The sequence below is a fragment of the Fukomys damarensis genome, unplaced genomic scaffold, assembly GCF_012274545.1.
Source record: "Fukomys damarensis isolate Sample0158 unplaced genomic scaffold, DMR_v1.0_HiC HiC_scaffold_13, whole genome shotgun sequence".
In the NCBI taxonomy this organism is placed as follows: domain Eukaryota; kingdom Metazoa; phylum Chordata; class Mammalia; order Rodentia; family Bathyergidae; genus Fukomys; species Fukomys damarensis.
Window position 1 is genome coordinate 24,612,920 of NW_022900925.1, and position 24,675 is coordinate 24,637,594.

At 37.0% G+C, this 24,675-nt stretch overlaps 1 protein-coding gene across 1 annotated transcript in view; it reads right to left on the minus strand.

Annotated features, from left to right (window-relative positions):
• Positions 1 to 4,431: 4,431 nt before the first annotated feature.
• The window catches only part of Appbp2 (amyloid beta precursor protein binding protein 2), a 62,363-nt gene continuing 42,119 nt past the window's right edge, over positions 4,432 to 24,675 (minus strand). The window contains exons 5-13 of the mRNA XM_010626758.1: positions 20,293 to 20,461; positions 17,812 to 17,901; positions 15,849 to 15,916; positions 15,665 to 15,770; positions 14,864 to 14,988; positions 13,046 to 13,131; positions 11,087 to 11,277; positions 9,954 to 10,119; positions 4,432 to 7,300 (exon numbers count right to left, since the gene is read on the minus strand). Coding sequence (XP_010625060.1) covers positions 7,047 to 7,300; positions 9,954 to 10,119; positions 11,087 to 11,277; positions 13,046 to 13,131; positions 14,864 to 14,988; positions 15,665 to 15,770; positions 15,849 to 15,916; positions 17,812 to 17,901; positions 20,293 to 20,461 — 1,255 coding nt within the window. The 3' untranslated portion in view covers positions 4,432 to 7,046. The remainder of the gene's footprint in view (positions 7,301 to 9,953; positions 10,120 to 11,086; positions 11,278 to 13,045; positions 13,132 to 14,863; positions 14,989 to 15,664; positions 15,771 to 15,848; positions 15,917 to 17,811; positions 17,902 to 20,292; positions 20,462 to 24,675) is intronic.

Below are 24,675 nucleotides of genomic sequence, written 5' to 3' on the forward strand. Positions count from 1 at the left end.
CTGGGAATTGAACCCCAAGCCATTGCACTAAGCTACATCCCAGCTCTTCAAAAATTTATTTTTAGGCATTATCTTGCTGAATCACTAAGTTGCCAAACCCCTTCTAAGAGCATAAAGGAGTCAGAGGCCCATGAAATATCAAACTGGTGGAAGGAGACTTTTTCCCCTTCTCTTTTAACCCATTTTGGTAGCATCCAACTTGATTCTTCAGGCTCTTAACTCAGAAGTCTGGGCCTGCTGCCTTTGGTGGTCCACGCTCCAGATTCTCTGCAGTTGATTTGCACCTTTGCCTCCCTGGGATTTAAGACAAGTCACTTAACAGTGCTGTGTCTCAGTTTCCCTATCAGATGGGGACAACGCCTGCCTCCCGAATTACTGTGAGGATGAGGACTATGACCACAGGCATCCTGCCAAACACAATGCTAGACCGACTGCTCCCCCTGCCTCACTGAACGCATCACCTGTTCCATGCATAAAGATCACCTCGCCAGCAAACTGAGACACGCACTCAGAATAAGCTTTCTGTTCAGGTTAAATCTCCACCTTTTCACATTTATTTATCTGGGCCTTTGTTTAGTTGTGGTTTTTGTTTGTTTTTGCACCTTGGGACCTTGTGCTTACCAGAACTAAATCCCCGGCCCCTGGGTTTTTTGTTTTGACACAGGGTCTTGCTATACAGTTCAGGTTGGCTTTGAACTTGCAGTGATCCTCCTGCCTCAGCCTCCAGATTGCGGAGATGACAGATGTGCGCCACCACCTGTCAATTGAGAAGCTTCCCAGAAATGTTTAGTTGGCTTTGTTAGGCCATCTCTACCAACTTATTGAGATACCCCTCCCTTTCTTAGTAGCATCTGTCACGGAGTACTAACTTGGGTGAAGTGACTTCTCTGTCCTGAGGGCCAAGCTTCCAAGAAGGTGATTTAACCCGACTTAACTCTCCACAGACTCGACCTAAAACTGAAGAGCAAGCGAAGCCCTCTTCTTACCCAACTCTGAGTTATGCAGCAGTCTTTGGGGGGATCTTGACTGGTGGGCTCATTTATCAACACATGCACAGCGTCCTGTGTCTGCTAAAACTTGAGTTTTGAGCATCCCTTCCCTTGTGCAGGAAAGGATCTAGCACAGGTAACCAGCATCTAGGCACTGCCTTATTTTTTTTCCCTTTTGCAGGGCTGGGATGGAACCTAGGGCCATGCACATCACATACTACTGAGCTACATCACCAGGCTTAATTCATCTTCGTAACCCAGGAGAGAGATTGACAAGGATGAGCCAGACTCAGAAAAGGTCCCAACCTAGTAAGTCACTTCCTCTGGACTTGAACTCCACCCTCTGGTATAATCCTCTCACCACCTTCGTTTTTTTCTTGCTCTTTAATTCAGGATGGCTTTGAACTAACTAGCCAAGGCTGGCCTTGAACTCAAGGCAATCCTCCTGCCTCAGGGCTGGGATTACAGATGTACACCACCACACCCAGCTTAATTATTTTTTCAGGGTGTTAAATCCAGTGCTTTCACACTGTTGTGCATACTTTTTCATCATGCAAAACAGAGTAACTATTAAGCAACCATTGCTTTTTTCCTGCTCCCCAGATGCTACCCACCACTTTCTGCTCTGTAATTTCGACTACTCTCGATACTTCACGTAAGTGGAGTCACATGGTAACCGTCTGGCTGATTTTGCTGAGTGTAACATCCTCAAGGGTTGCCATGCTGTAGCACGTGTCAGAATCTTTCCTTGAAGCAGGGTATCTCAGTCTCACTATATGCCACATTTCATCTGTTCATTCACCAATGAATGAATGAGTTGTTTCCGCCTTCAGCTATGGGGAAGTGTTATAAACATGGGTATATAAGTATCAGTTTGAATCCTTTTAATTTTTTGGCTGTGGTACTGGGGATTGAACCCAGGGGCTTCTGAACTGAGCTACAACCCCAGCCCTTTTTTATTTTTAGACGGGGTCTTGCTAAATTGCTGTCAGTTGCCCAGGCTGGACTCAAATTTGTGATTCTCCTACCTCTCTCTCCCAGAGTGTTGGGATTACATAAAACCCTTTGACTTCTTTTGGATATATCCAGACTTGCTCCATCGTACGATAATTTTTTAAAGATCCTCCGTACTGTTTTCCATAGCAGGTACAGAATTCCACATTCCTGCCAATAGTGGAAAAGCGTTACAATTTCTCTACTCCCTTGCCAATGGTTGTTTTAAGATAGCCATTCTTTTTTGGGGCAGTTGCTCTGCTGCATATTGATATACTCCCAGGCTTAGAGCAGCCATTCTAATAGATGGTTTTTGTTGTTTTTGCTGCGGATTGAACAATGCCCATGTGCTTTGTTACTGAGCTATATACACTCAACTCCATCTTGAATTTTCTAACTATACGAACAAATGGGTTCCCTTCACTATCCAGCAGAACTTCACAGGCCTCTCACCACCTTCAGCCTGCAGAGCTGAAGACCTGGGGAAACGGCAGGACTCCTGCTTTCTTGAGGACGGAGAACTCTTGTGCTGCCTGCATGTGTGGTTGTTCCTAATGTGCTCTCCCCAGCACCCGCGCCTCTGCCACACCTTCTCCTGAACAAGAGCACTTCTGATCTAGTTCCAACCATTCTTGCGCTGGTCGCCAATAAAAGTCTGTAAAGCTTATCCCGAGTCCCGACCCAAAGCAATTACAACTAAATTGGAAACAGATAACACTATGAATGCAGGAACACTATTTATTAGATCAGTGATTCATTTTTAGCAATACAAGTACAGAATATATCACAATGCTGGTTACAAACATACTTAGTATGGTTTAATAGTTACAAATAATGGTGGCCACTACAAGTTGGTGAGAATGGTATGAAAGGTCATTTGACACAATGAGCCGTCTTCAAAAATCTACAATGACCTTAGATATTTCTATAGAAATTACTGTGGCACTAGTCGTGGGGATTTTCATGTAAAGGTTTTAGTAATTTATTTTTAATTATTCCATTTTATTTGGAGCCTATTAAACTAAAATCCCCTGTTGCTTAATAAAGTAGAAAAATAGTACTGACTTGGTAATATTTAATAAAATGTAGCATTCACTCACATCATAAAAGTAGAACTAAACTGAAAGTTTTTAGTTACCATGGCAACATATCTTCCCATAAAAGGAATATACAGAAATGAGTAATGTCACACAAATGGTACCTGCAATGGTTATTTTAGTGATCCAACACTTAAATGTGCACCATAAACCAAGATTTTCTAGATACCTATATATAGTATATATATTTAATCTTAAATTTTATTTTTGAAAAACATGTGCACTTCAACAAACTCACTAAGGCCACTCATGCTAGACACCTAGGATTGCAAGTAAGAATAGTATTAGTTAATAAACCCTAAAGCACACTCCTTCAGATCATCAGGGTAAAACCAGTTTTCTGCCTAAAACATTCCTGAGATTTGTAGACTACTAGTGTTCAAGCTGGAGATTAATCTGAATATCATATTTTAAAAAAATCCTGGTAACTTGAGGTGGAATATGCACTCAACTTTTCAAAGAAAAAATAGAACTCTTCAAAAGATTAGTACTTTTAAGTATTTTTCCAGTGGTAACTTTGCCATACAAAAAAAGAAGTTTGGAAGCAACAAGGCTAGGAATACTGGAGAAAAAAAAAAAGTGGCAGTTAACAATTCCTATTACTTAGTAAATCATCCTATAAATTTGTAGTTTTGGCCAAAAGCTTCAATCATATTTTAGGCATGTGTTTACTGGTCAGCCTTCTGTTTGTATTATAAAGAGCAGCAAAATGGCTGGCACTCTCCTTATTTTAAAATTGTATCTGCTAGACTTAATTTTTTTCTTTTTTTTGAGATGAGGGTCTCACTATATTGCCCAGGTTGGTCTTGAACTTGTGGGCTCCAGTGATCCTCCTGCCTCAGCCTCCTGAGTGGCTGGGCCTACAGATGTGTGCCACTGTGCTCAGTTTTCTGTACTTAATTTTCACAAGATTATGAACTCTTCCTAAAAGGCTAGGAACAAAGGTCTTCATCAAAATGCAAGAATACCTACACAGGGGTTACTACAAAGCAGCAGTGAGATCATTTTTAACCAAAGAACATAGAGTTGACAGTTAAGAAGGGCTCTAATCCTCTGGACAAAGTCAGATTTGGGGGCCCATAAAGATTATGCTATGAAAAACTCAGCTGGCTCCACTACACAGAGTGCAAGAGTGACTGACCACCCACTGTGGCACAAGCGAGAGCTCCTCGATGCCCCCAACGTGAGTAGCACCAAAATTTAGGAAAAAGACTTGGTAGAAGAGAAGTCAGGGAAGGATGAGACAGACCAAAGGCCCGCATCTGACACTACTTCATTAAATCTCCAGAAAAATCTTTTTAAATTGGCCAGGACTTCCTAACACACAACCCATTCACATATGTTTAGAGGAAAAAAAATCTGTATAAGCTACTGGTTATTGTGCGGTAAATTATATCCTTTTTTTAAAAAGTCACAAATCAGGTGGCATTCATCTAACTTTCTCCAAACATCCTTACTAAAGGAGTAAATCCTGCACTTAAATTAGGGCATTATTCTTCATTAGATTCAGAAATAATAATGCTATGAGTCAGAGTCTAACATAAGACAATAGTGTTGATTTTTTTTTTTTTTAAGACAGAAATGTTTTAAGCAAGAGTGTAGGCATTACACCAACATTTATGGATATACAGGAACTACATTAAAGCAGTGGTGAAAGAAGTGTCACTAATGACATCTGAAAACAGAACAAAAGAAACATCGGCTGCCACTCAACATCACCCCGTGATCCTAGGTGTCTCAATATCGTGTTACTGTATCAGAGTGTGAGCTCAGCTGGGTTCAAACCGAGTTAGGGAGAATGAGGCCTTAAGTCATTTGCTTGATTTTATCCTAGGAAATGCTGTATGTGCACAAAACCAAAAAATAATAAAAAACTTCATGTGAAAACATAAATTTCAAAATATTTATTAAAAACAATTTACCATGACATTCCTATACCACAAACATACCACAGGACTCTAAATACCAATAGAGCATACAAAGCCTACCCTGAAATTATCTTTGGAGGTATTAAATATATAGGCTCATGAGGATAGAGCTGAGTAACTTAAAAATGTTAGTCCCTGGTCACACAGATTACTACTTGGTAATTAATAAAGGGTGGCTCTTGGCATTAACTAACTGGGAGGGGAACAAGCTTCATAAACTGCAGGGGTGCCAATTTATTCTTTCCTGAATTTAAAAAGAAAATATTTCAATCTGAAGAATAAACTCAGGTTTCAAAGTCACACAAAGTTACCATCCTAGGGTGTGGACTAGCTTCATTTCTTTAGGCATAGCCCCCAAGAAAACACCTCCTGGGGACCTAAAAGCACAAATTCACAAGACTGCAAACAGCAGTTCCAAATAGCACTAAGGTTGGGAAGTCCATAAAGTGTTTAAAATTTGACATCTCCCATAATTCTTCTGTACTCCATATGACAGACAGGTTAGATTTCTTTACACTTTTCACCCAATGTTCATGTTAAAATAAAACCAAAATTCAACACACATCCACTCACCCACAGACTCCTCCAAGCATGAGCCAGGAGCAGTATCTAACAGCCAAGTCACAAGCCCCTGAAAATAGGGGAGAAACTCAGATTCTTAACTCTAGAGGCACAAGACAGGCCACTGTTGTAAGAATTGAGGTAACAGCAAAATACCTTTTTGATTCTTGGTTTGCTACATGTCACAACTTATCCAATTTGAACATTACCTCAACATTAAATAACCCACTGGCTTAAAAAGAGAATATCAAAACCAAATAAACAAATTAGTGAAACAGACATATTATTACAGGATCCTACCATTTGATTCCTGAACTTCAAATACTCAATGTTACTGTATTTATCATTAAAATGAAGGATTTTCTAACTTATTTTTGGGCATTTATTTTCCATAATCCCCCAAAACCATACACTGATCTACAATTCCCATCCAGACATGAGCTATTTTTCCACTCTAGCCAATACACCTATTAATGGCATTTATGATTAGGGTAACATTGAAAACGAGGATGGTGGTTGCAGCAGATTATTTACACACTGGCTTATGGCATTGCCATCTGTGTACCGTGCCTAAAGATATGCCACTGAGACTGCCAAATTCCCCTACTTGGTAGCTATTATATGAATATAATTTCTTGCATTATCACTTTTCATTATACATCTAAGTGAAATCATTCTATTGATAAAGATATATGCAAGGGCTGAAATAATAATCTAAAGCCTCTCTGGTCCAAATAACCACCTTCTACAATAGGCTGGTCCTCTTTAAGTTCTTCCTGGTCCTGTTGGTGAATGCTACTAGAGCATCTTGCATTGTTGTACCAAAAGCAAACAGATATTCTCTCACTCACAGATCACACTGGTCCAGCTCAGATGACCCCAACAGTCCTCCCTGTAATACAGCTCCTCAGTGGTCAGACCCACTTCTCCGGGTGGTGGGGCGAAATGTTAAGTTAGGAGGTCACCTTTTATTAGTACTTGTGTTAACTTTTCTGTACTGCATATAAAGATTTTCCCCATAAAATTTCTTTACGATACAGTATTGAATACCTCCACATGGAAGAATTACATGTTAAAAAGTTGTTAAACTCATCCTTACATAATAAGAATGCAACTCTTTTAAACTCTTAAATAGTTTTATTTAGGGGTTCTTTTTTTTTTCTTTCAGACTTACTGCAAAATGAATTATTTTTTTAAAAAGAAAAACAAAAAGAAAAAAAGATTCTCCTGTTGTTTGTTCTACTAGACTGAAAATGTGGGCCAGACTACTTATACATGCGGTACATGCTGAATATAACTGAATATATGCTTATTCTACGGACACTCTGCAAGATAGGCATTACCCCAAATTGGGTCTTCAATGGACTGGACCAGTGTTTCAATGCAAATTCCAGCCCTCAAAAACAACATGGTTTTGATTTCACAGTATGAATTCCCTGGAATCTGGGAAAAGGTAATTGGTTAACTGAGGTCATCCCTCAGCAGCTTGGTCCCTCGACATTCTGAGATATTAGGAAGGACTGCACCACTTCTTCAGTGGACTGGGGGCTGGTGTTGACGTCCTCCAGAGCATCGGTCACTGAATACTGCCGATCTCGCAACCGGTTCCAGTTAGACAGAACATTGTGATATTCAAACACTTTCTCATAATTTCCAACAGAGTTGTAAAGTTTAATGAGACCTCGGTAATCATACTCTAGTCCACTGTAGCCTTCACCAAAAAGTTTCTTCCCTGAAAGTAACCAAAGGAGAAATGAAAGTTCAAATAATGAAGCAACAAGCAGCATTTCTGGTTAGTTTTTATTTTGTGATTTTGGAGACAGTCTTGGTATGTGGTTCAGGCTGGCTTCAAACTCAGTGATCCTCCTGCCTCAGCCTCTCAAGTGCTGGGATTACAGTTGTGCACCACCATGCCTGGCTACAAGCAGCATTTTTTAAAAAACACAAACAAGTTTAATTTTTTAAATAGGCTGGCTTGGTTTTATTCTCGATAAGAGAACAGATTCTTGCATCAGCACCTCTCAACCCACTCAAACCCAGGAGCAATCCCTAAGACTTGAAATTTGGGCTTCACTAAAAGAGAACTATAAAATTTTATGATTTTAAGGGAACCTATGACTTTTGTTTTTGAGATTCAGGCTGGCCTAGAAGTAACTATGTAGCCCAGGGTAGTCCTGACCTCATGCCAATACTCCTGTATCAGTCTCAACAAGTGCCGGGATTAGAGTGTGTGCCACCACCTCCAGCCCGTTGTGAATTGGGGGGGGGATAGTTTTTGAGACAGAATCTTGCTATCTTGCTATTAGTTCAGGCTGCCTTAAACTCACTATATAGCTGACGCTAGCCTCAAACTCATTGCAATCCTCCTGCCTCAGCCTCCTGAGTGCTTGGATTTGCTCCAGTTATGGATTTGAAAATATTATTATTTCACATACTCAAAAAATGATAAAGATGGAGGAGGCAAAATATAATATACACATAAACAAATGGATCTAATTATTTCTCCAATGAATAACATAACCACATTGAAGGGGGAGGAGGCAGGGAGATAATTTTAACCATGGTACTTTTTTTGTTTTTGTTTTTGTTTTGGTATTGGGGATCGAACTCAGGACCTTGTACTTGTGAAGCAGGCAGTGGAAACACTGAGCCAAATCCCCGGCCCAACCACGGTACTTTAGAACAACATGTTCCAGATATATAAAACTTTCAGGCTAAAGACAAAGGTTATTGTAAACAATATGGGACACTCTTAAGTAGTAGGTTTTTCACAGACAAATGGGTTAGCAATTTTGACATATGTGCATTTAGGACTAAGTGAGTCAGCATGTTATGGCTAATGCAAAACACCCACATACACACAGAAACATGATTTATGACAAGTACAACAAAGAAAAAATAGTCTTCTGAAAAATGGTCCTTGGTCAACTGTATGTTCATACAGGAAAAAATGAAACATGATTCTTACCTTACACCATAAATAAAAATCAATTTTAGGATTGTAGATCTAAGTGTGAATGGTTAAAGTTTTCAAAAGATAAACTCCTAGAGGAGTATCTTCATGACTTTGGGGTAGAAAAAGATTTCTTAAAATGAATACAAAGTGCTAAACCACTGTTTGTGCTGGGGGATTTAGCTCAGTGGTTTTGGCACCTGCCCGGGCAAGGACCTGAGTTCAATCCCTGGCACCAAAAAAAAAAAAGGCACTGTTTGATGCACAACATACTGGCATTATTGGGGTGTGTGTGTGTGTGTGTATAATTTGAATTTTTGGAGACTTTAACTATGCTGTCTGCTTTGGAAAAGTCACTCCAGTTTACTATGTTGGCACTACAGAAATTAACAGCCATATTAGTCTAGAAACATTAAACTTAATTTTTTTCCATGTGTATAGGGGTAATGCACTGTATTTAAATAGGTAAGGTCTTATCTATGTGGGTTTGAGTACAGAAACTAATAAAGTATTCTCTAAATTTAAAAAAAGGAACTATCAGGAAATAAGTAGCAGAATGAAAGAAGATATCTGCAACACATGTAACCAACAAAGGGCTTATTATATCTATAATATATAAAGAATTTCCAAAATCAGTAAGCAAATGATCAAACCATTCACTATAAAAACAGGCAAAAGGCTTAACAGACACTCTAAGATGATGGCCATGGTATCTTACTAATCCAATAAAATACTATAGAGCACTGAAAATTAACAAGTGGCAGTGATATGTAATACCACAAAGGTATTTTACAATAAACATTCACTGGGCTGGGGATTTAGCTCAATGGTTCTGCTGCCTGTCTCGAAAGCACAAAGACCTGAGTTGGATCCCCAGTGCCAAAAACAAACAAACAAACAAACAAACAAACATTCATTCACTGAAAAAAGTCAGACACAGGCCAGGTGTAATGGTGTACACCTGTAATCTCAGCACCCTGGGAGGCTGAGGTAGGAGGATGGCAAGTTCAAGTCCAGCCTGGGCAACTTACTGAGATCCTGCCAAAAATTTAAGGGGGGAGGGTGTCTGGGAATGTAATATTAGGTTCAATCCGCAGTCTTGTGCAAAAAATAAAATAAATAAATAAATAAAGTAAACCTAATTTGTTAAAGTCAGGAGAAAGGAGGGGGAAGGTAAGAATAGTAATTGTACAAATAGTTGAAAATTACTACTTTTACCTACACTTGACACCTAGTGCCATAGCTTTTACTAACTATTGATGTCAACATCAAAAAGCTTTAGCAAAACTGCTCCTGATGATTTTTTTAATCGTTTCTGGATATCCTTTGCAAATCTAAACTCATTTATGTCTCATTAGAACATTTCCCTTTTACAACATATAAGACATACTGATTTCTATAATCAACTAAGAAAAATGTAAAGAAAACATACCAATTGCTATAGATCGCAAATAAAGTTTCTCAGCATTTTCATACTGATTCATGTCATAATTATATAAAGAAGCCAGATGTCCCACTGAAAGGGCTACTTCATAATCTTCTTGACCAAGAAGTTGCTCTTTAATTTGAATTGCTTTGATATGCATTTCTTCAGCTTCCTGAAAAATAATTACACCAAAACAATCAGTAGATTATACTTTTTCCTCTGTCAACAATTTTTACCCAATGAGCAAGAGTCTTCTAAATGTCAAAGAGAGCTTATGAATGCCATAAGGTTACAGGTAAAGAACATGCTATTGTAAGGTTGATGACAGTTACAGTGTCCTAACCAAAAGCATGTGAAAACTTATTTGAGTAATAAAAGACTGTTAGACGAAATTGACAACAAAAATTAACATTGTTAGAAGAAATTAAGAAAAATTATTTGTTTTCATACACATATTCCAAAACTAACTGGACCTTGTTAAGGTATTAATTTCTATAGAAATACACTTTATGTTCTGTAGATTTAGTAACTTTTACCCTAACAAAATAAATTCAGGCTGAGGGACAAAATTGAGTATTTTTGGCATTTTCATTCTTCTCTTATTAGGGCCCCAAACTGGACAATAGTAAGGATTTATAACCCATAATTCTTCTTCTTTTTTTTTTTTTGGTACTGGGGATCGAAATCAGGCCCTTATGCTTGTGAGGAAGGCAGCAGCTCCACTGAGCTAAATCCCTAGCCCTATAACCTGTAATTCTAAGAGATTTAATGTAAATAATTTTATCGCTACACTAATACTTTATTAACAATGAAGTTAATTCTTACTAATGTCTGATGTTTCTTCCATACCTACCATGCACTAAGCATTCTGCCAAGAGCTAGCGCTCCAAACTTAGCTAAGAACTATGCCTGCAATCCAAACGTAACAATCAGATTAGCCTTACTGGTTTTGTATGTTTTTATCTTTTCATGGTCTTGATTCTCTAATTTTATGTATACTTTGAGTATGTTGCTTTACAGTAGCTGTTTTCTCATTTCCTTTGTGGAATAAGGTAGGAGTATAATGAATGCACACTATATTATTACGATTACTAAAAATTTATGATTTACTTGGCAAGAGAAATTAAACATGTTTCTACCTTGAATTTTCTCATTGACTGATAAAGTCTTCCAAGGTTACCATAGTGTTTTGCAGTCTGTACATTAAATTCCCCAAAAGCCTTTTTAGCTAGTTGGAGTGAAGACAGGTGCAAATCATGAGCTTCTTGAAGCAGCCTCTGTTCGGTTTCCTTATTGTGACAGTCAATTGCAATCTCCTCTAAAATAAGAGCTGAATAAAGAAAGCAATGAATTAATATACTTTTAAGCCATTTATCAAGCATATCAGAACAGAATATATGTGATTATGATTTAGAAATGGGCTAGATCAAAATATTCTATTTATTTTTCTTTTTTTTTTGAGACAGGGTCTTGCTATATAGTTGAGACTGGCCTTGAACTCACTATGTAGCCCAAGCTGGTCTCAAACTCACAGCAATCCTCCTGCCTTAGCCTCCCAAGTGCTGGGATGACAGGCCTGTACAACCAGGCCTGGCAAAATATTCTACTTTAATAAACAGTATACTTTTGGTAGAGTCATTCTATTTTGTACACTATAATGAATTTAAGAAAAACAGTGGCATATATCAAATTCCTTTGCAGAACATTAGTTCCTATTTTAATAGACTGCTATACTTTGCTAAGGAGAATGTTTTTTACAGCGAATGTCAGGAAGAAGCAAAATTTTTAAAGTTATGAAACTGTCAAGGAGTACACCTAAGCACTTCTGAAAATTTTGAAACCACCCTTTATAAAACAACCTTTAACCAAACACAACTAAAAGAACTGATTTCTTCCTACTCACTTCATCCACAAAATCAGGTTATAAGACATTTTAATTTCTAAGATTTTCACATTTTGGCCAGGGATTTAGGCTCAGTGGTTCTGTCGCCTGCCTAGCAAACAAAAGGTCCTGAGTTTGATCCCCATACCAAAAAAAGTATTTTCAATTCAAATTTCATCTCAATTCTTCAAGAATATACATATTCTTGAGCTGGGGATTTGGTTCAGTGGTTCTGCCACCTGCCTAGCAAGGTCCTGAGTTCCATCCCCAGTTCCCCCCACAAAAGAATATACATATTCTTTTACCAGGCAATTTTATTTGCTGGAAAATTGTCAATGTGCACAAAGGCAGATAAAAAGATATTTACATCATTGCAGCAGTTTTAAAGAATTAAAAAGCATGAAGTATTTTTAAAGGTTAGAAAACAAAACAAAGGCCCAATGATAGAAGTTAGGTTAAATACATGAGGAAAAAGGGTACTTACCTATATGTATTGAAATGGAAAAATGTTCATATTAGTTAAAAAACAAAAATTTACTCAGTTTTCTTATTTTTAAAAAATCTAAAATATTATTCAACAAAATGTTGATTTAAGACTGATGTAAGTTCAGGTAACATAACTTTATTTTTTCTCTTTCTATATAACTTTTTTTGGAAATGTATTATTTGTGTAACTTGTCAACATAGAGGAAGAAAACACCTCATCCAGAATTAAAGTAAAATTTATCCAACATGCACAGTACTACAAGGAAGGAACAACCAATCATGTGAGTGAAACACATCAAATCAAGCAGTGGGGGTGATTATAAGAAAAGTTAACGAAAATATCTGACAAGAAACTTGAAACACACAGGGTAACCTGATCTGAAGCTCAATTTAAGAATCTTTGCCATAAACCTAAAACTAGAAGCGCATCTTTAGTTTCCTACCATGTTACTATGGAATAATTTGTGTTAATTCCTTCATGTCTCAAAAGAAATTAATGCATGCATGAAAGAATAAAAAAGAAAAAAGGCATATTAACAACATTATAGGAGAAAAGCAAGCAATCTTACATTAAGAACCACTGGAAACTTTTAAGTGGAGTTGAGAGAATTTGTTACTTTAGTAACAATGTATACAGTTTAGTCCCATCAAGTCTGAGAAAATAAATACTCCTATTTTCTGCCATGTATCATTAATTTCAAATAATCTGAGACTGGATTACAAAGGGTACCTTTCACCCTCTTTGAAGAAGCCAAAAGAAGATGATCTTCAGGTAGGATGTGGGTGATGATACCAATAGCTCTTTCAGCATGAAATCTGTAACACAGACAGATACAGTCTGGCATTTCTTTCTCATTACGTATCATTATACATTTAAAAAATTACTGTCTATCATATGATACTGATAGAAAAGACTTCTAAAACTATCTGTGGTAAAGAATTATTTTTTTGGTTTCAAATTTCCAATCTGTTGTGGACTAAACAACTGATGAATTATCATCTACTTTAGACCGAAACGAAAATCCCTATTATGGCTCACAAGGCCCAACATGCTCTCCATCTGACATACCTGACTTCGTCTCCTGCCATTTTCAGATCATCCCTCTCTTAGGTCTCCAGCCGTGAGGGCCTAGCTGTTTCAAGGCAAAGCTATGCTCTGAACCCTGCACTTGCTTTACCCTCACTCTGCAATATTCTTCCCCTAATTAGGTCTTTTTTTTTTTTTTTTTTTTTTTTTTTTTTTTTTTTTTTTTTTTTTTTTTTTTTTTTTTTTTTTTGGTACTGGGGATCGAACTCAGGACTTTGCACTTGCAATGGCAGGTGGTGGGACTACTGAGCTAAATCCCTGGCTCAATCCATTTTATATCTTTAATCAATAATATATTCTTTCTAGTACTCTGAGTAAATTGGATTAACTCAAGTTCTTAGGGCTCCAATCCTATTCACCAAATTTGTTTTCCCTCAGAGAAGAAATGCTTCCTTTTGTATTTTGTACTTTTGGACAGTAAATTCATTTTAGGTAGCACTACATGCCTGAGATGCCCCTATGGTTTGAGTTGATAGTTGCAATTAGTAAACTAATTAACTAGCAAATTAGTTCCACAGTGTTAAAAGATTTTTCGCAGTTTGTGGGCTCCTGTAGACATGAGCCCAGACTCCAGAGTGGTAGAGTACTATAGTTAAACATTCTTGAGGCACCACTTTTTGTGAACTGTGAGCTCAAGCTCAGATGAACAAGTTCCCTTGTCATCTCTGCTATCCCTCAACCTGTCTTCTTTCCTAAGGGCATTGCCTTGATCTTGGCTTTGTGTTAAGGTTCCAACTCATAGCCTTCTATAGGCTGAATGTCTTAATAAACACTGTATTATAACTGCCACAATCAAGGTTATAAATACCTCTTAAGCTTTTCCTACCATCCCAGACTACTGTATACTACAGTTCCTGCCTTTGGATTTCAATGTCTGTTATTTGTTGTCAGGGACTTCTCTTTACTCTCACAAGCTCACTTACACATGAAAGAGATAATGGTTTATCTGAACCATGTTTTGAGTATGAAATTTTTAGGTTCTTTTCATTTTTTATCAGTAGTGGGAATCAAACCCAGGAACTCCTTACTATGCTACACACCCAGCCTATTTTTTTTAATGTTTTAGGACAAGGTCTTGTGAAGTTGCCCAAGCTGGGCTAAAACTTGAGATCCTCCTACTTCAGCCTCCTCACAGTATTGGAGGTATAGGTATGCACCTCCATTCCTAGCTGTTTTAGAATTTTTTAGTCTTCCATTGAGCCAGAAGTTACTGTATTTACTCAAAAATTGTTGAATGAGTCATATTCTATACAGAAATACACAAGTCTCAATATTAAACTACAGAATGTCTAAGTGAATAACATAAATTAGTATGACTGTGTTTAGGCATCCTCCTAAAGCTCTACAAAGACAAATTTGATATATAAAGTACATCACATACTATTGTATGAGAGAAAAAGAACCAATCAAACAAACAAAAACTAGCATTTAATCCTATACTGAAAAAGAAGATGGGCTTACAGTGCATTGTCAAATTTCCCAGAACTGTACTGGTGAACATAAGAAGAGTAAGCCAAGTCTTCATGAGCTGTTGCTACGTGGATATTTTTGCCGCCAAACACTGACTGTCGAATGTCAAGGGCTGCCTGAAAGAATCATAAAAATATTTAATACTGTAAACCTTTAGAAAATATCAATTCATTTAAACTAAACATTCTAGTAATTCATATACCCAAACTCGTAAGTTTTCAAGCAAGAAAGTCCTGCTGTACTTAAGTCACAGAAGATGAAAGTCATCCACAAGACCAGATTTTGTGAAGACTGAGTAGGAATTAAAAAGACAATGGCTTAATAATAATCATACTATCACTTTCAAGTCACATCAGTGTTTTTCTCTCTGTCCTTCCCCAAAAGTGAACTGTAAAATCAAGAATACCTTGTCTACAGCCATGGTACAATCATCACTGATCTGAGAATGGCTATTATAGGACTTAAAATTATTGCTATCAGCCCTGGTTGATAAAAAGGCAGCTATAATGATATTGTTCAATCAACCACAAAAACAACCCATCACCTGGGCAAATGAAAGACAGAAAATTAGTCTTAAATATGGGCCCACAACCCAATAATTCCTATCTTAACTGATTCTCTTTAATTCCTAACACTTTACCTTTTAAGCCTTCTAAGTAAAATGATGGTGTGTCCCACAGGAGGAGAAAGGTTTCAGTTATTTTTAGAAAGTGGTTTATAAAAATCACAAACAAATACAGGTCAACAAATCAATTTAGGTTGAAAGGAAGAAAAGGGTAACTATTAACATACCTGATAAATTGCAACAGACTGACAGATATTATCTACATTGAGTAAGTAGAACCCATAATCTAGCAATGTATCAGAATATTTTGGGTGTTTGGATCCAAAATGATCCCTATAAAAAGATATAAAACTATTAGAATATAAAGTAGAACAACAATTTAAAATGGTATTTTTAGTAACAATCACCTACCGTGCCAAATACACTGCATGTTTAATTAACTGTTCTGCCTTCTTAAATTCACGTTTTACAACACAAGCCTACAGACAAAGTGGAAAATTGTCAAAAAGAAACCTCTCAAACAGTTCATCAGTGTGCCACAATAAGTAGTTTATACATCTGAATATAGTAGTTAATAAAAGAAATCTTCAAACATAAATAGAAAAATTCTAATTATAATTTCTTTCCTTCCAAGTACCTGAAAATTCTGTAAACACTTTTATACAACCTAGGAAAATAATGAAATTTAGTATTTTGACAGTCACTCTCAGTACAAACCTAATATAATAAACTTACTTCGCAAAGCTAGTATACCATCCTTGTTAGTAAAATAAAATGGCTGGGGAAGGGTGTCCCAAAGTTTTTCTTTTCTTTCTTCTCCCCCTCCATAGTATTTTCTAAGGTAGTTACCCTGGTTCTAGAGTGGCTTATAATAATTTTTTTCATTTTCTTCTTTAATAATTTTTTTTTCTAAGCCTATATTGCCTGATACTCCAGGTAGTTTCCCATCCAACTGATAACCAGGACCAACCCTGCTCAGTTCATGAGATCAGCCATGTTTAGAGTGGTTGTCCATATACTCAACTAGTAATTTTCTGAGTGCTGTGAATACAGGTGTGCACCATGTCACCACGCCTGACTCTTTTTGGTGTTTTGAAACAGGATCTTGCTATGTAGTTCGGGCTGGCCTCAAATTCTTGGCAATCCTCCTGCCTCAGCCTCTCAAGTGCTGGGATGACAGGCCTGCACCACCACATCTGGGTTCAACTACAAATGCCCAGATGCTGGGTATAGTGGGGGCATGCCTGTCATCTCAGCACTTGGGAAGCTGTGTCAGGAGGATCACTGGGAGTTCAGGCCAGTCTGTGCTACACTGCGAGACTCTGTCTCAATGCCACCAACAAAAGCCCAGAATTTCAAGATTTCCTATTTTTTTTATAATATTTTGAAACATGCAGATAGCCCGGTTTAAAAATTCTAAATATTGCTTGTACAGAAATGTAAATCTTGCATATTATACTGTCTTCATAATAAATGAATATTCAATGTTTTGAATTAATTAAAAACACAGCAATACCTTTTTTTTAACAATATCTCTTTTCCAGAGCTGATAACCTGAATATTTAAGCTTCTGTTTACATTCTCAAATGACAGACTTCATATTTTATATAAACACTGGAGTCTTAAAATGTACAATTTTATAATCTTTCTTCCTAAATGAATTTCCACTAGTAAAACCAACTAAAATGGAATACTTAAATTTGAGAAAATTGAGTATATGGAAAGAGAAAATGTGGAAAGTATGTTAATGCTTTTAAGCTTTAGTACACACACTTTATTTTGAGATAGGGTCTATGTTTCCTGGCCTTAAAACTAGTGATCTTCCTGCCTTAGCTTCCTAAGTATGCACCCAGGATTATGGATATGCACTACCATGTTCAGCCAAAGTAGTAATTTTTCAATGCTTTTAATGGCTTCAAAGACTTAATGTATTTATTTAAAGAATAAAATGAACTAGAGAAATATCAAAAAAGATTGTCCAGTAGGTCAGGTACAGCAAGCTGTCGTGCTGTGAGACTGCAATACTATTAACATCAGGCTAGTCTTTCAGAGAAGTGACCAGAGCCCACAGAGCTTTGGCCTAAGGAATTTAGGTTACTATACAAGTTTAAGGAAAAAACCTCAAGCCAGAATAGTACCAAAATACTACTTTGACCTGTATTTCAGTGACCTAAATCTATTCTACAAATGAAGTATTTTATAGGTTATGTTGGTAAAGGAAAATTAAAATTACATAGGTCAGACAATTTGGATTGGAAATAGTGTTTCTAAAACTGAATTCAACAGGAAGTAGTTTGTGTATATAGTATATATTAACTAGGTCACAACAAATTTAAAGCCCTAATTTGTTTAATAATTTTAACATTGTATTCACCTTAGAAGCTTGCCTTAGGACATCCACCACAACTTTTACTGGTAAGCCTGCTGTAATTTCTTTCATTGCCTCAATGCACCATTTGTACGCCTAAAAAAAAATTTAAGAAACAAAAATGTTATAAAATCAGTTTGACAGTATTAACACAATGAACAAGAATTTCTCATGAAGTTTTCAACTACTTAAATAAGAACACACAGAATATTTACACATAGAATTTTCTGAGCCTAAATGTTCTTGTTAAGTATGAATCTATTAAAATTACTTTTACTCTTAATATCTAAAATGTTTCAGTCAGCATTTGCAGGTGTATGACATGTCCAGGAAATGACAGGCTTGTTCTCCTTGTCCCAGAAGCCTTTGCACATGCCATTCCTCTGTCTTAGAATACATTCCCCTTTCCTCTAACCCCTTCACTCACCTAACTTGTCTTTCAGGTTTCAACCCTAGTCTAGGTTTCCTGTATTTTTCTCCCTTTACTGTATGTAACATTTGATAATATTTTTTAATTTAATAACTTAAAAAAAATTTAATCATCTTTTCATGCTTTCTTTGTGCTATTGTTCTAAGCACTTCGTACACATTAACACATTTAACTGAACGATAGTTCCGTGAAATATGTACCATTATTACAGAGAACTGTGGTGCAGAGAAGTTAAATGGCAGGCAATGAGGTAGCATCTAGGTATGCACTGGGAAACAAAACAAAACATAGTATGGGTGTGATGGCACATGTTTATAATCTCAGCAACCCAGTAGATTGAGGTAAGAAGAACGCAACTTTGCAACCAGCTTGGGAAATTAAGCAAGACCCTGTCTCAAAATAAAAATTAAAAAAAGAGAAATCCCATGGGCCGGGGATTTAGCTCAGTGGTTCGGTGGCCTGCCTTGCAAGCACAAGCACCCGAGTTCAATCCCTGGTACCAAAAAAAAAAAAAAAGAGAAATCCTGCTAGCAGGAGGATTAAAGGAAAAGATAAACAGAAGAAGTCACTGCTATAAAGAAACAATTTCATGAAGGGATTACAAGGGAGAAGGGGAAAACAATCATTTGAGGCCAGGGATGTAGCTCAATGGCCCCACACCTGCCTGGCAAGCCCAACATCTTGAATTTGATCCCCAGTACCAGGGTTAGCAAAACTATCTACCAACAGAACAAGTTCAACAGACACAGAAACTTAAAATAAAAAATAAGCAGAATATCAACTTCCTAAAAAAAAAGTGGGCAGGCTGATAAAGATTTTAGATTTTTTGGTATTTGATGCATTCTTATATAGATATTAAAAGCAGGATGATTCTAGTATCACAAACATAACTACTCTAGAATTTTCTAGTTTCACTCTAATTGTTAATTTTCCTTTAAATATGGAAATATATTAGGAATGGAATGGGAAAAAAATCAAGATAGGGATAATTTTCAAAAAACTAAACAAAAAACTAAATGACACCTAAGCTGATAGCATGAAATAATGATGATACTCTCCCATAAGTAAAGCAACCAAGCAAAGGAGTTAAGCACATACAAATAGATCACTTGTCAATTATGTATTTATCACTAATGCACCAATTTAACAGTAAAAAGCCAGGAACTGAGTTTCTTTTTCATATGGCAATGGAAGGAAGGCAATGAAGTAAAGTATAAATATCAGCCAGCTTCCCACTGCAGTGAATGCTTTTCAGGTCAAGAGAGTTTATCCAGAACTATAAAGCTAATCAGAAGCATCTATTAACAAGAGTATAACCATTAAAACAATTTAGGCACAGAAACAACTGGTCCAAGAGCTGAGTACAAAAGCATGGTGGCGCAAGCTTATTATCTCAGCACTCAGGAGGATCGCCGTGAGTCTGAGGCCAACCTGGGATACACAGTGGTGAGATCCTGTCTCAAAAAACAAAACCAACACAACTAAAAAACAGGTCCAGTTCAAAACGAAAAGGACCCTATAGTGTGTGTGTGTGTGTGTGTATATATATATAAAATCCATCTCACAAATACTTTTATCTGAATTTAAGTATTCCATTACAAATGTGTTGTGCACAACTTTTTAGTTTTGAAACAAGGTCTCACTTTGTAGTCCAGGCTGGCCGTGAACTCCTGGCAATCCTCCTGCCTCAGCCTCCTGAGGGCTGGGATCACACACATGTATCACTATGTCTGGCCACAAATGTGTACAACTTTAAGTAAACTGAGTATGTGAAAATGAAATTCATAAGACATATAATAGAAGACTATTTGATTTGGTTTCTGGGTTTTTTTTTCTTGCTTTCTTTTGTTTGTTTACTTGTTTCATACAAGATCTCTCTAATATAGTTCAGGGAGGCCTTGAATTCACTATTGTAGCCCCGGATAGATCAAACTCACAGTGATTCTCCTGCCTCTCCTTCTTGAGTGCTAGGATTACAGGTATGCAGCACTGCACCTGGCTTACCTGTTTTATAGGTACTTGGTGGATTTGAGGAAATGTACTTCAAACACACTTACCTCGTCATAGTGACTTTTTGCAAACAGGAGGGCACACAGTTCTCCATAGAGTGCAGCCTTGTTTGCTTGCTGGCCATGTTTTGACAGTTTATCCATGTAAGTCTGTGCTAATTTAAATGTTTCTTCACCCAAATGATATTTGCAGTTTCCATTTCTTACATGAAGCAACCTGCAAAACAACAAACAATCCTCTATTCCTGATAGTTCAAAAATGATGGAGTATATTACCTCTGAAAATCACTAGGTAGCACTTAAATGACAACATAAACTCAAGAAAGGAGGTAGCATCAGAAAAAACTGTGTAGCCCAAACAGGTTAGTGAATACCCATTACCCATAAGGAAGTATAGCATATATTCTTCCAGGAAACCATACCAAGATTAATCTCAGCCAGTTTTAAACCCATCTTCTGAAAATATTCTGTATCCTTTGTGTACTCAGTACGTGCTACATCTAAGAAAATACTCTTTTTCTGTCATTCCAAACCCCAAAACGAACATAGTTTTTAGTCTAAGAAACCAGGAAAATAAGGGGAAAAAAAATCAACCTGAAATACTTTTACCTTCTATTCTTATTTTTGTGTAAGATTTCCTTGGGTTTCTTGTTTCTGCTTTTTAGACAGGGTCTTACTATGACGCTCCTGCCTCCCTTCTTAAAGGATAGGGTTACAGACATGTGCCGCACCATGCTACCACTGCTTTTATGATGCTTCATAAATACTTCTCTGGCTGATTTTTCCAGTAAGGTAAGTTCACTGAAAATAGGAGCTATTTCTCTTATTTTTTATTTTCTGTGCAGAAAAAAAAACCCAGAGTTCTTTACAAAAAGTAATTGTACAACCATGCTAATAACTTAATGATACTCAAGAATAGTAAAATACTTTAGGTCAGAATAAAAGCTAGATAACAATAGATTGTATCGATATACACTATTCAAGAAAGAACAGGATAGGAATAAGGAGCAGGGGGGCGGGCCTGTAAGGTGGGTAATAGTTATGATGAAAATATATGTACTGCCAGACGTGGTGGTGCACATCTGTAATCCCAGCACTTGGGAGGCTGAGGCAGGAGGACTGCTGTGAGTTCGAGGCCAGCCTGGGCTACATAGTGAGTTCCAGGTCAGTCTCAACTACAAAGTGAGAATCCTGTCTCAAAAAAACCAAAACCAAAACCAAAAAAATATACATATATGTACTGAAAAAAAATACATGCACTGAATGCCCCTCAAAAATGTGAAAATAAGGGGAGAGCAGGGCAAGAAGAGCAATGAAAATGATCGATGTGTGGTATTGTATCTGTGTGAATCTGACAAATGAAACCCATTAATCTGTATGGCCAATATTTACTAACAAAAAATACGTTAAATACAGGAGAACAGCATTAGGACTGGACAAATAATTTTGACTTGAACATTACGTTTATATATCAGGTCAATACAATTTTCTGAAAATGCTTAGCTTGAGAAGGAGGTATAAAAGACATTTAAAAGAAAACTAAGTTGGCTTGTGGTGTAGGTCAGTGGTAGACTGCTTGCCTAGCATGCCGAAGGCCCTGGACTCAATTCCCAGAATCATACACATACAAACACATGTGCACAAAAAGTATGAAGAGGTTGGGAAGTATTCTTTAGGAGTATAAAGTCAAGAGAAACTTAAAAAAAGGTTTTTATAGCTACATCAAAAATATTAAGTTAATAATTGAAAATGAGAAAAAATTCAGTCACTATTATTCCTTTTATAGTTGGGGAAAACAGAATAACTTCAAAAGAAACTAAAGAGCATGGATGAGAAAGGAGCAATCAATAAGGTAGCAAATATTATACATTATCATTATATAACCTCCTCCTGATATCCATCAGTTATCTGCTTTCCAAAAAGAATAAAATCCTCAAACAAAATATACTAAGGTTAATCCAAAATTCTGGAAAATCACAACATAAAATCCAAATCAAAGCTAAAATGCATGTAATAATCAGGCTACGATAGGATGGTGGTGTGAAACTGGGTTCATATTTGTTTACTCATTCTGTGGTACTAGAGATTCAACCAAGAGCCTTTTTGCATTGTGCTACCATTTCAGCCCCTTTTATATTTTAGACAGGCTTTCACTATGGTGTCCAGGCTGACCTTGAATTTATAATCCCCCAGCCTCAGCCTACCAAATAGTTGGGATTACCAATGCACAACACTACTCCCAGTTTGGATTTTTATATTAAAATGGAAATGGAAAGACAAAAAATTATATTTTAGCATACAGATAACTTTTCATGCTAACAATGTACTGATAGAGAGTCAATGTCAATTCATTGTCAAATTGCTAATTCAATTAGATGAACAAGTAGTAGTGCACACTGATCTGCCAAAATGGAAATCCTCCAGAGGCGGTGGCACACACCTATAAGCCCACTTGGGAGGCTGAGGTGGGAGAATCACTGCCAAGTCAAGGCCACCCTAAATCCAGAGCTAGGCCAAAAACCCAACCATAGCAAAATAAAAACAAAATCTGGGGTGGGGGGGGGAAGGTAGTTCAAATGATTGGGGAGGGGGTAGCAGAGACTGAACTCGGGACCTTCCACTTGAGAGGAAGGCAGCGGCACCACTGAGCTAAATCCCCGGTACTCAAATGACTTTTTGAGGGACTATCAGAGTCAAGTATTAACTGGTTACCTATTATATTCTGGTCAGATTTCTAGATACAAGACTGAATGCTAAAAAAGGGAGATTCTATGACCGTATGAAACTGACATTCTAGTAGGGAGAAGGATGGCAGGGTAAGTAAACAAACACAAATAAGTAAGGCTTTCATTTAAGGATGTTATGAAGATGATAAAATTGGGCAGTGGTGACATTGCTCCAAATTGAAAGAACAGCAAGTGCAAAGAGTCTAAGCAGGGTAAAGTACAGCGTAGCCAAGAAATAGGTGGCCAATGCACGTGGTTAGATTTAATTTACTTATTTACTTATTGAGACAGAGTTTCACTATGTAGTTCAGGCTGGGCTTGAACTCGCAGCAATCCTCCTGCCTCAACCTCCCGGGTACTGGGATTCCAGGTGTGTACCACACCTGGGCTGCAGTGTATTCTCAATAAAGGATTATGAAAAGGAAAATGAGAAAGACAATAGAAAGACTTCCTTATAACAATAAATGCAGAGTTTTGATTGAGATCTAAAACGATACTAACAGAATCTTCTGAGATGTGAGAAATGTTTTATACTTATGCTGCTCCATTTGGTATCCATAAGTGGCGACTGAGCATTAGAAATATGCCTAGGGTAACTGAAGAATGATTTTTAAATTTTAATTAACTGAACTTTAATTAACTTAAAATTAAATAGTCACATGTGGTTAAAGGCTACCATATGTGAAAGTGCAACTCTAAGTAAAGACTGGTCTAACTGCAAAGTGAAGAACAGATCATAGCAAAGCCAAGAGTGGAAGCAAAACAACTAGGACAAAGGGCCAGGGATTTAGCTTGGTGGCATCTCACCTGCCTCACAAGTGTAAGGTCTTGAGTTCAGCCCCTGGTACCACAAAAAACAAAAACAAAACAACTAGGACAGAAGATAGGGAATCCAGGAAAAAAATAATCTTTGGGGGGGGGAAGGATTCATATTAGTAATAGAGATATGAATGAAAAAAGGAAAAACTAAGCCAAGGTTGTGAATTTAGAGAATGAAAGACTAGCGCTCACTTCTCATTTGCACACTGCTAAGAACTGTGTTCCCAATGACCTTCATCACAAGTACTCCCTAAAATATCAATTTCTGGAAAGTATTTAGTAATCGGCATATGATGAGGTAACCAAACATTTTATGCCAGAAAGGCACAGCTTGATATTTTTCAAGTCCCTGCTGGTTTCTACGGAAACAAAAGGGCAAATTAAACATATGGACACCCTTTAGGGTTTGTGTGTCCATCTGGGCTGACACTAAGCAGGATGCAAGAAATTTCTGGTCCAACTGGTAGTGTAATTTTGTCTCAATATTTAGCTTAAGAAAAAGGCATAACGTCAAGATTCTTCCACGGTGCTATCATGGAAGTGTAGTATTTTACCTGATCAACAGCTACTCTAAACAGCAAATACCACTTAACTAGTCAAACTCTTTATCACTTGAAATGGAAAATATACAAATTTAGAAATCATGAACATTATTGAATATATTTACTGTAAGATTAAGCAAGATGTCTAGTTAATCCACATCAGACAAGTGACAAGAACAAAGCTATACTGAAAACAAAGCTAGGAAAAAAAAAATCTCTTTCCTTTTTACAGGTGTCTTTTTCTAAGAACTAGTTAAAATTTTTGAAGAATTAGTGAAAATTGTTCAATATAAATGGCTGGGGATATACTCAATGGTACAAGTATTTAAAATGTGTGGAGGTCG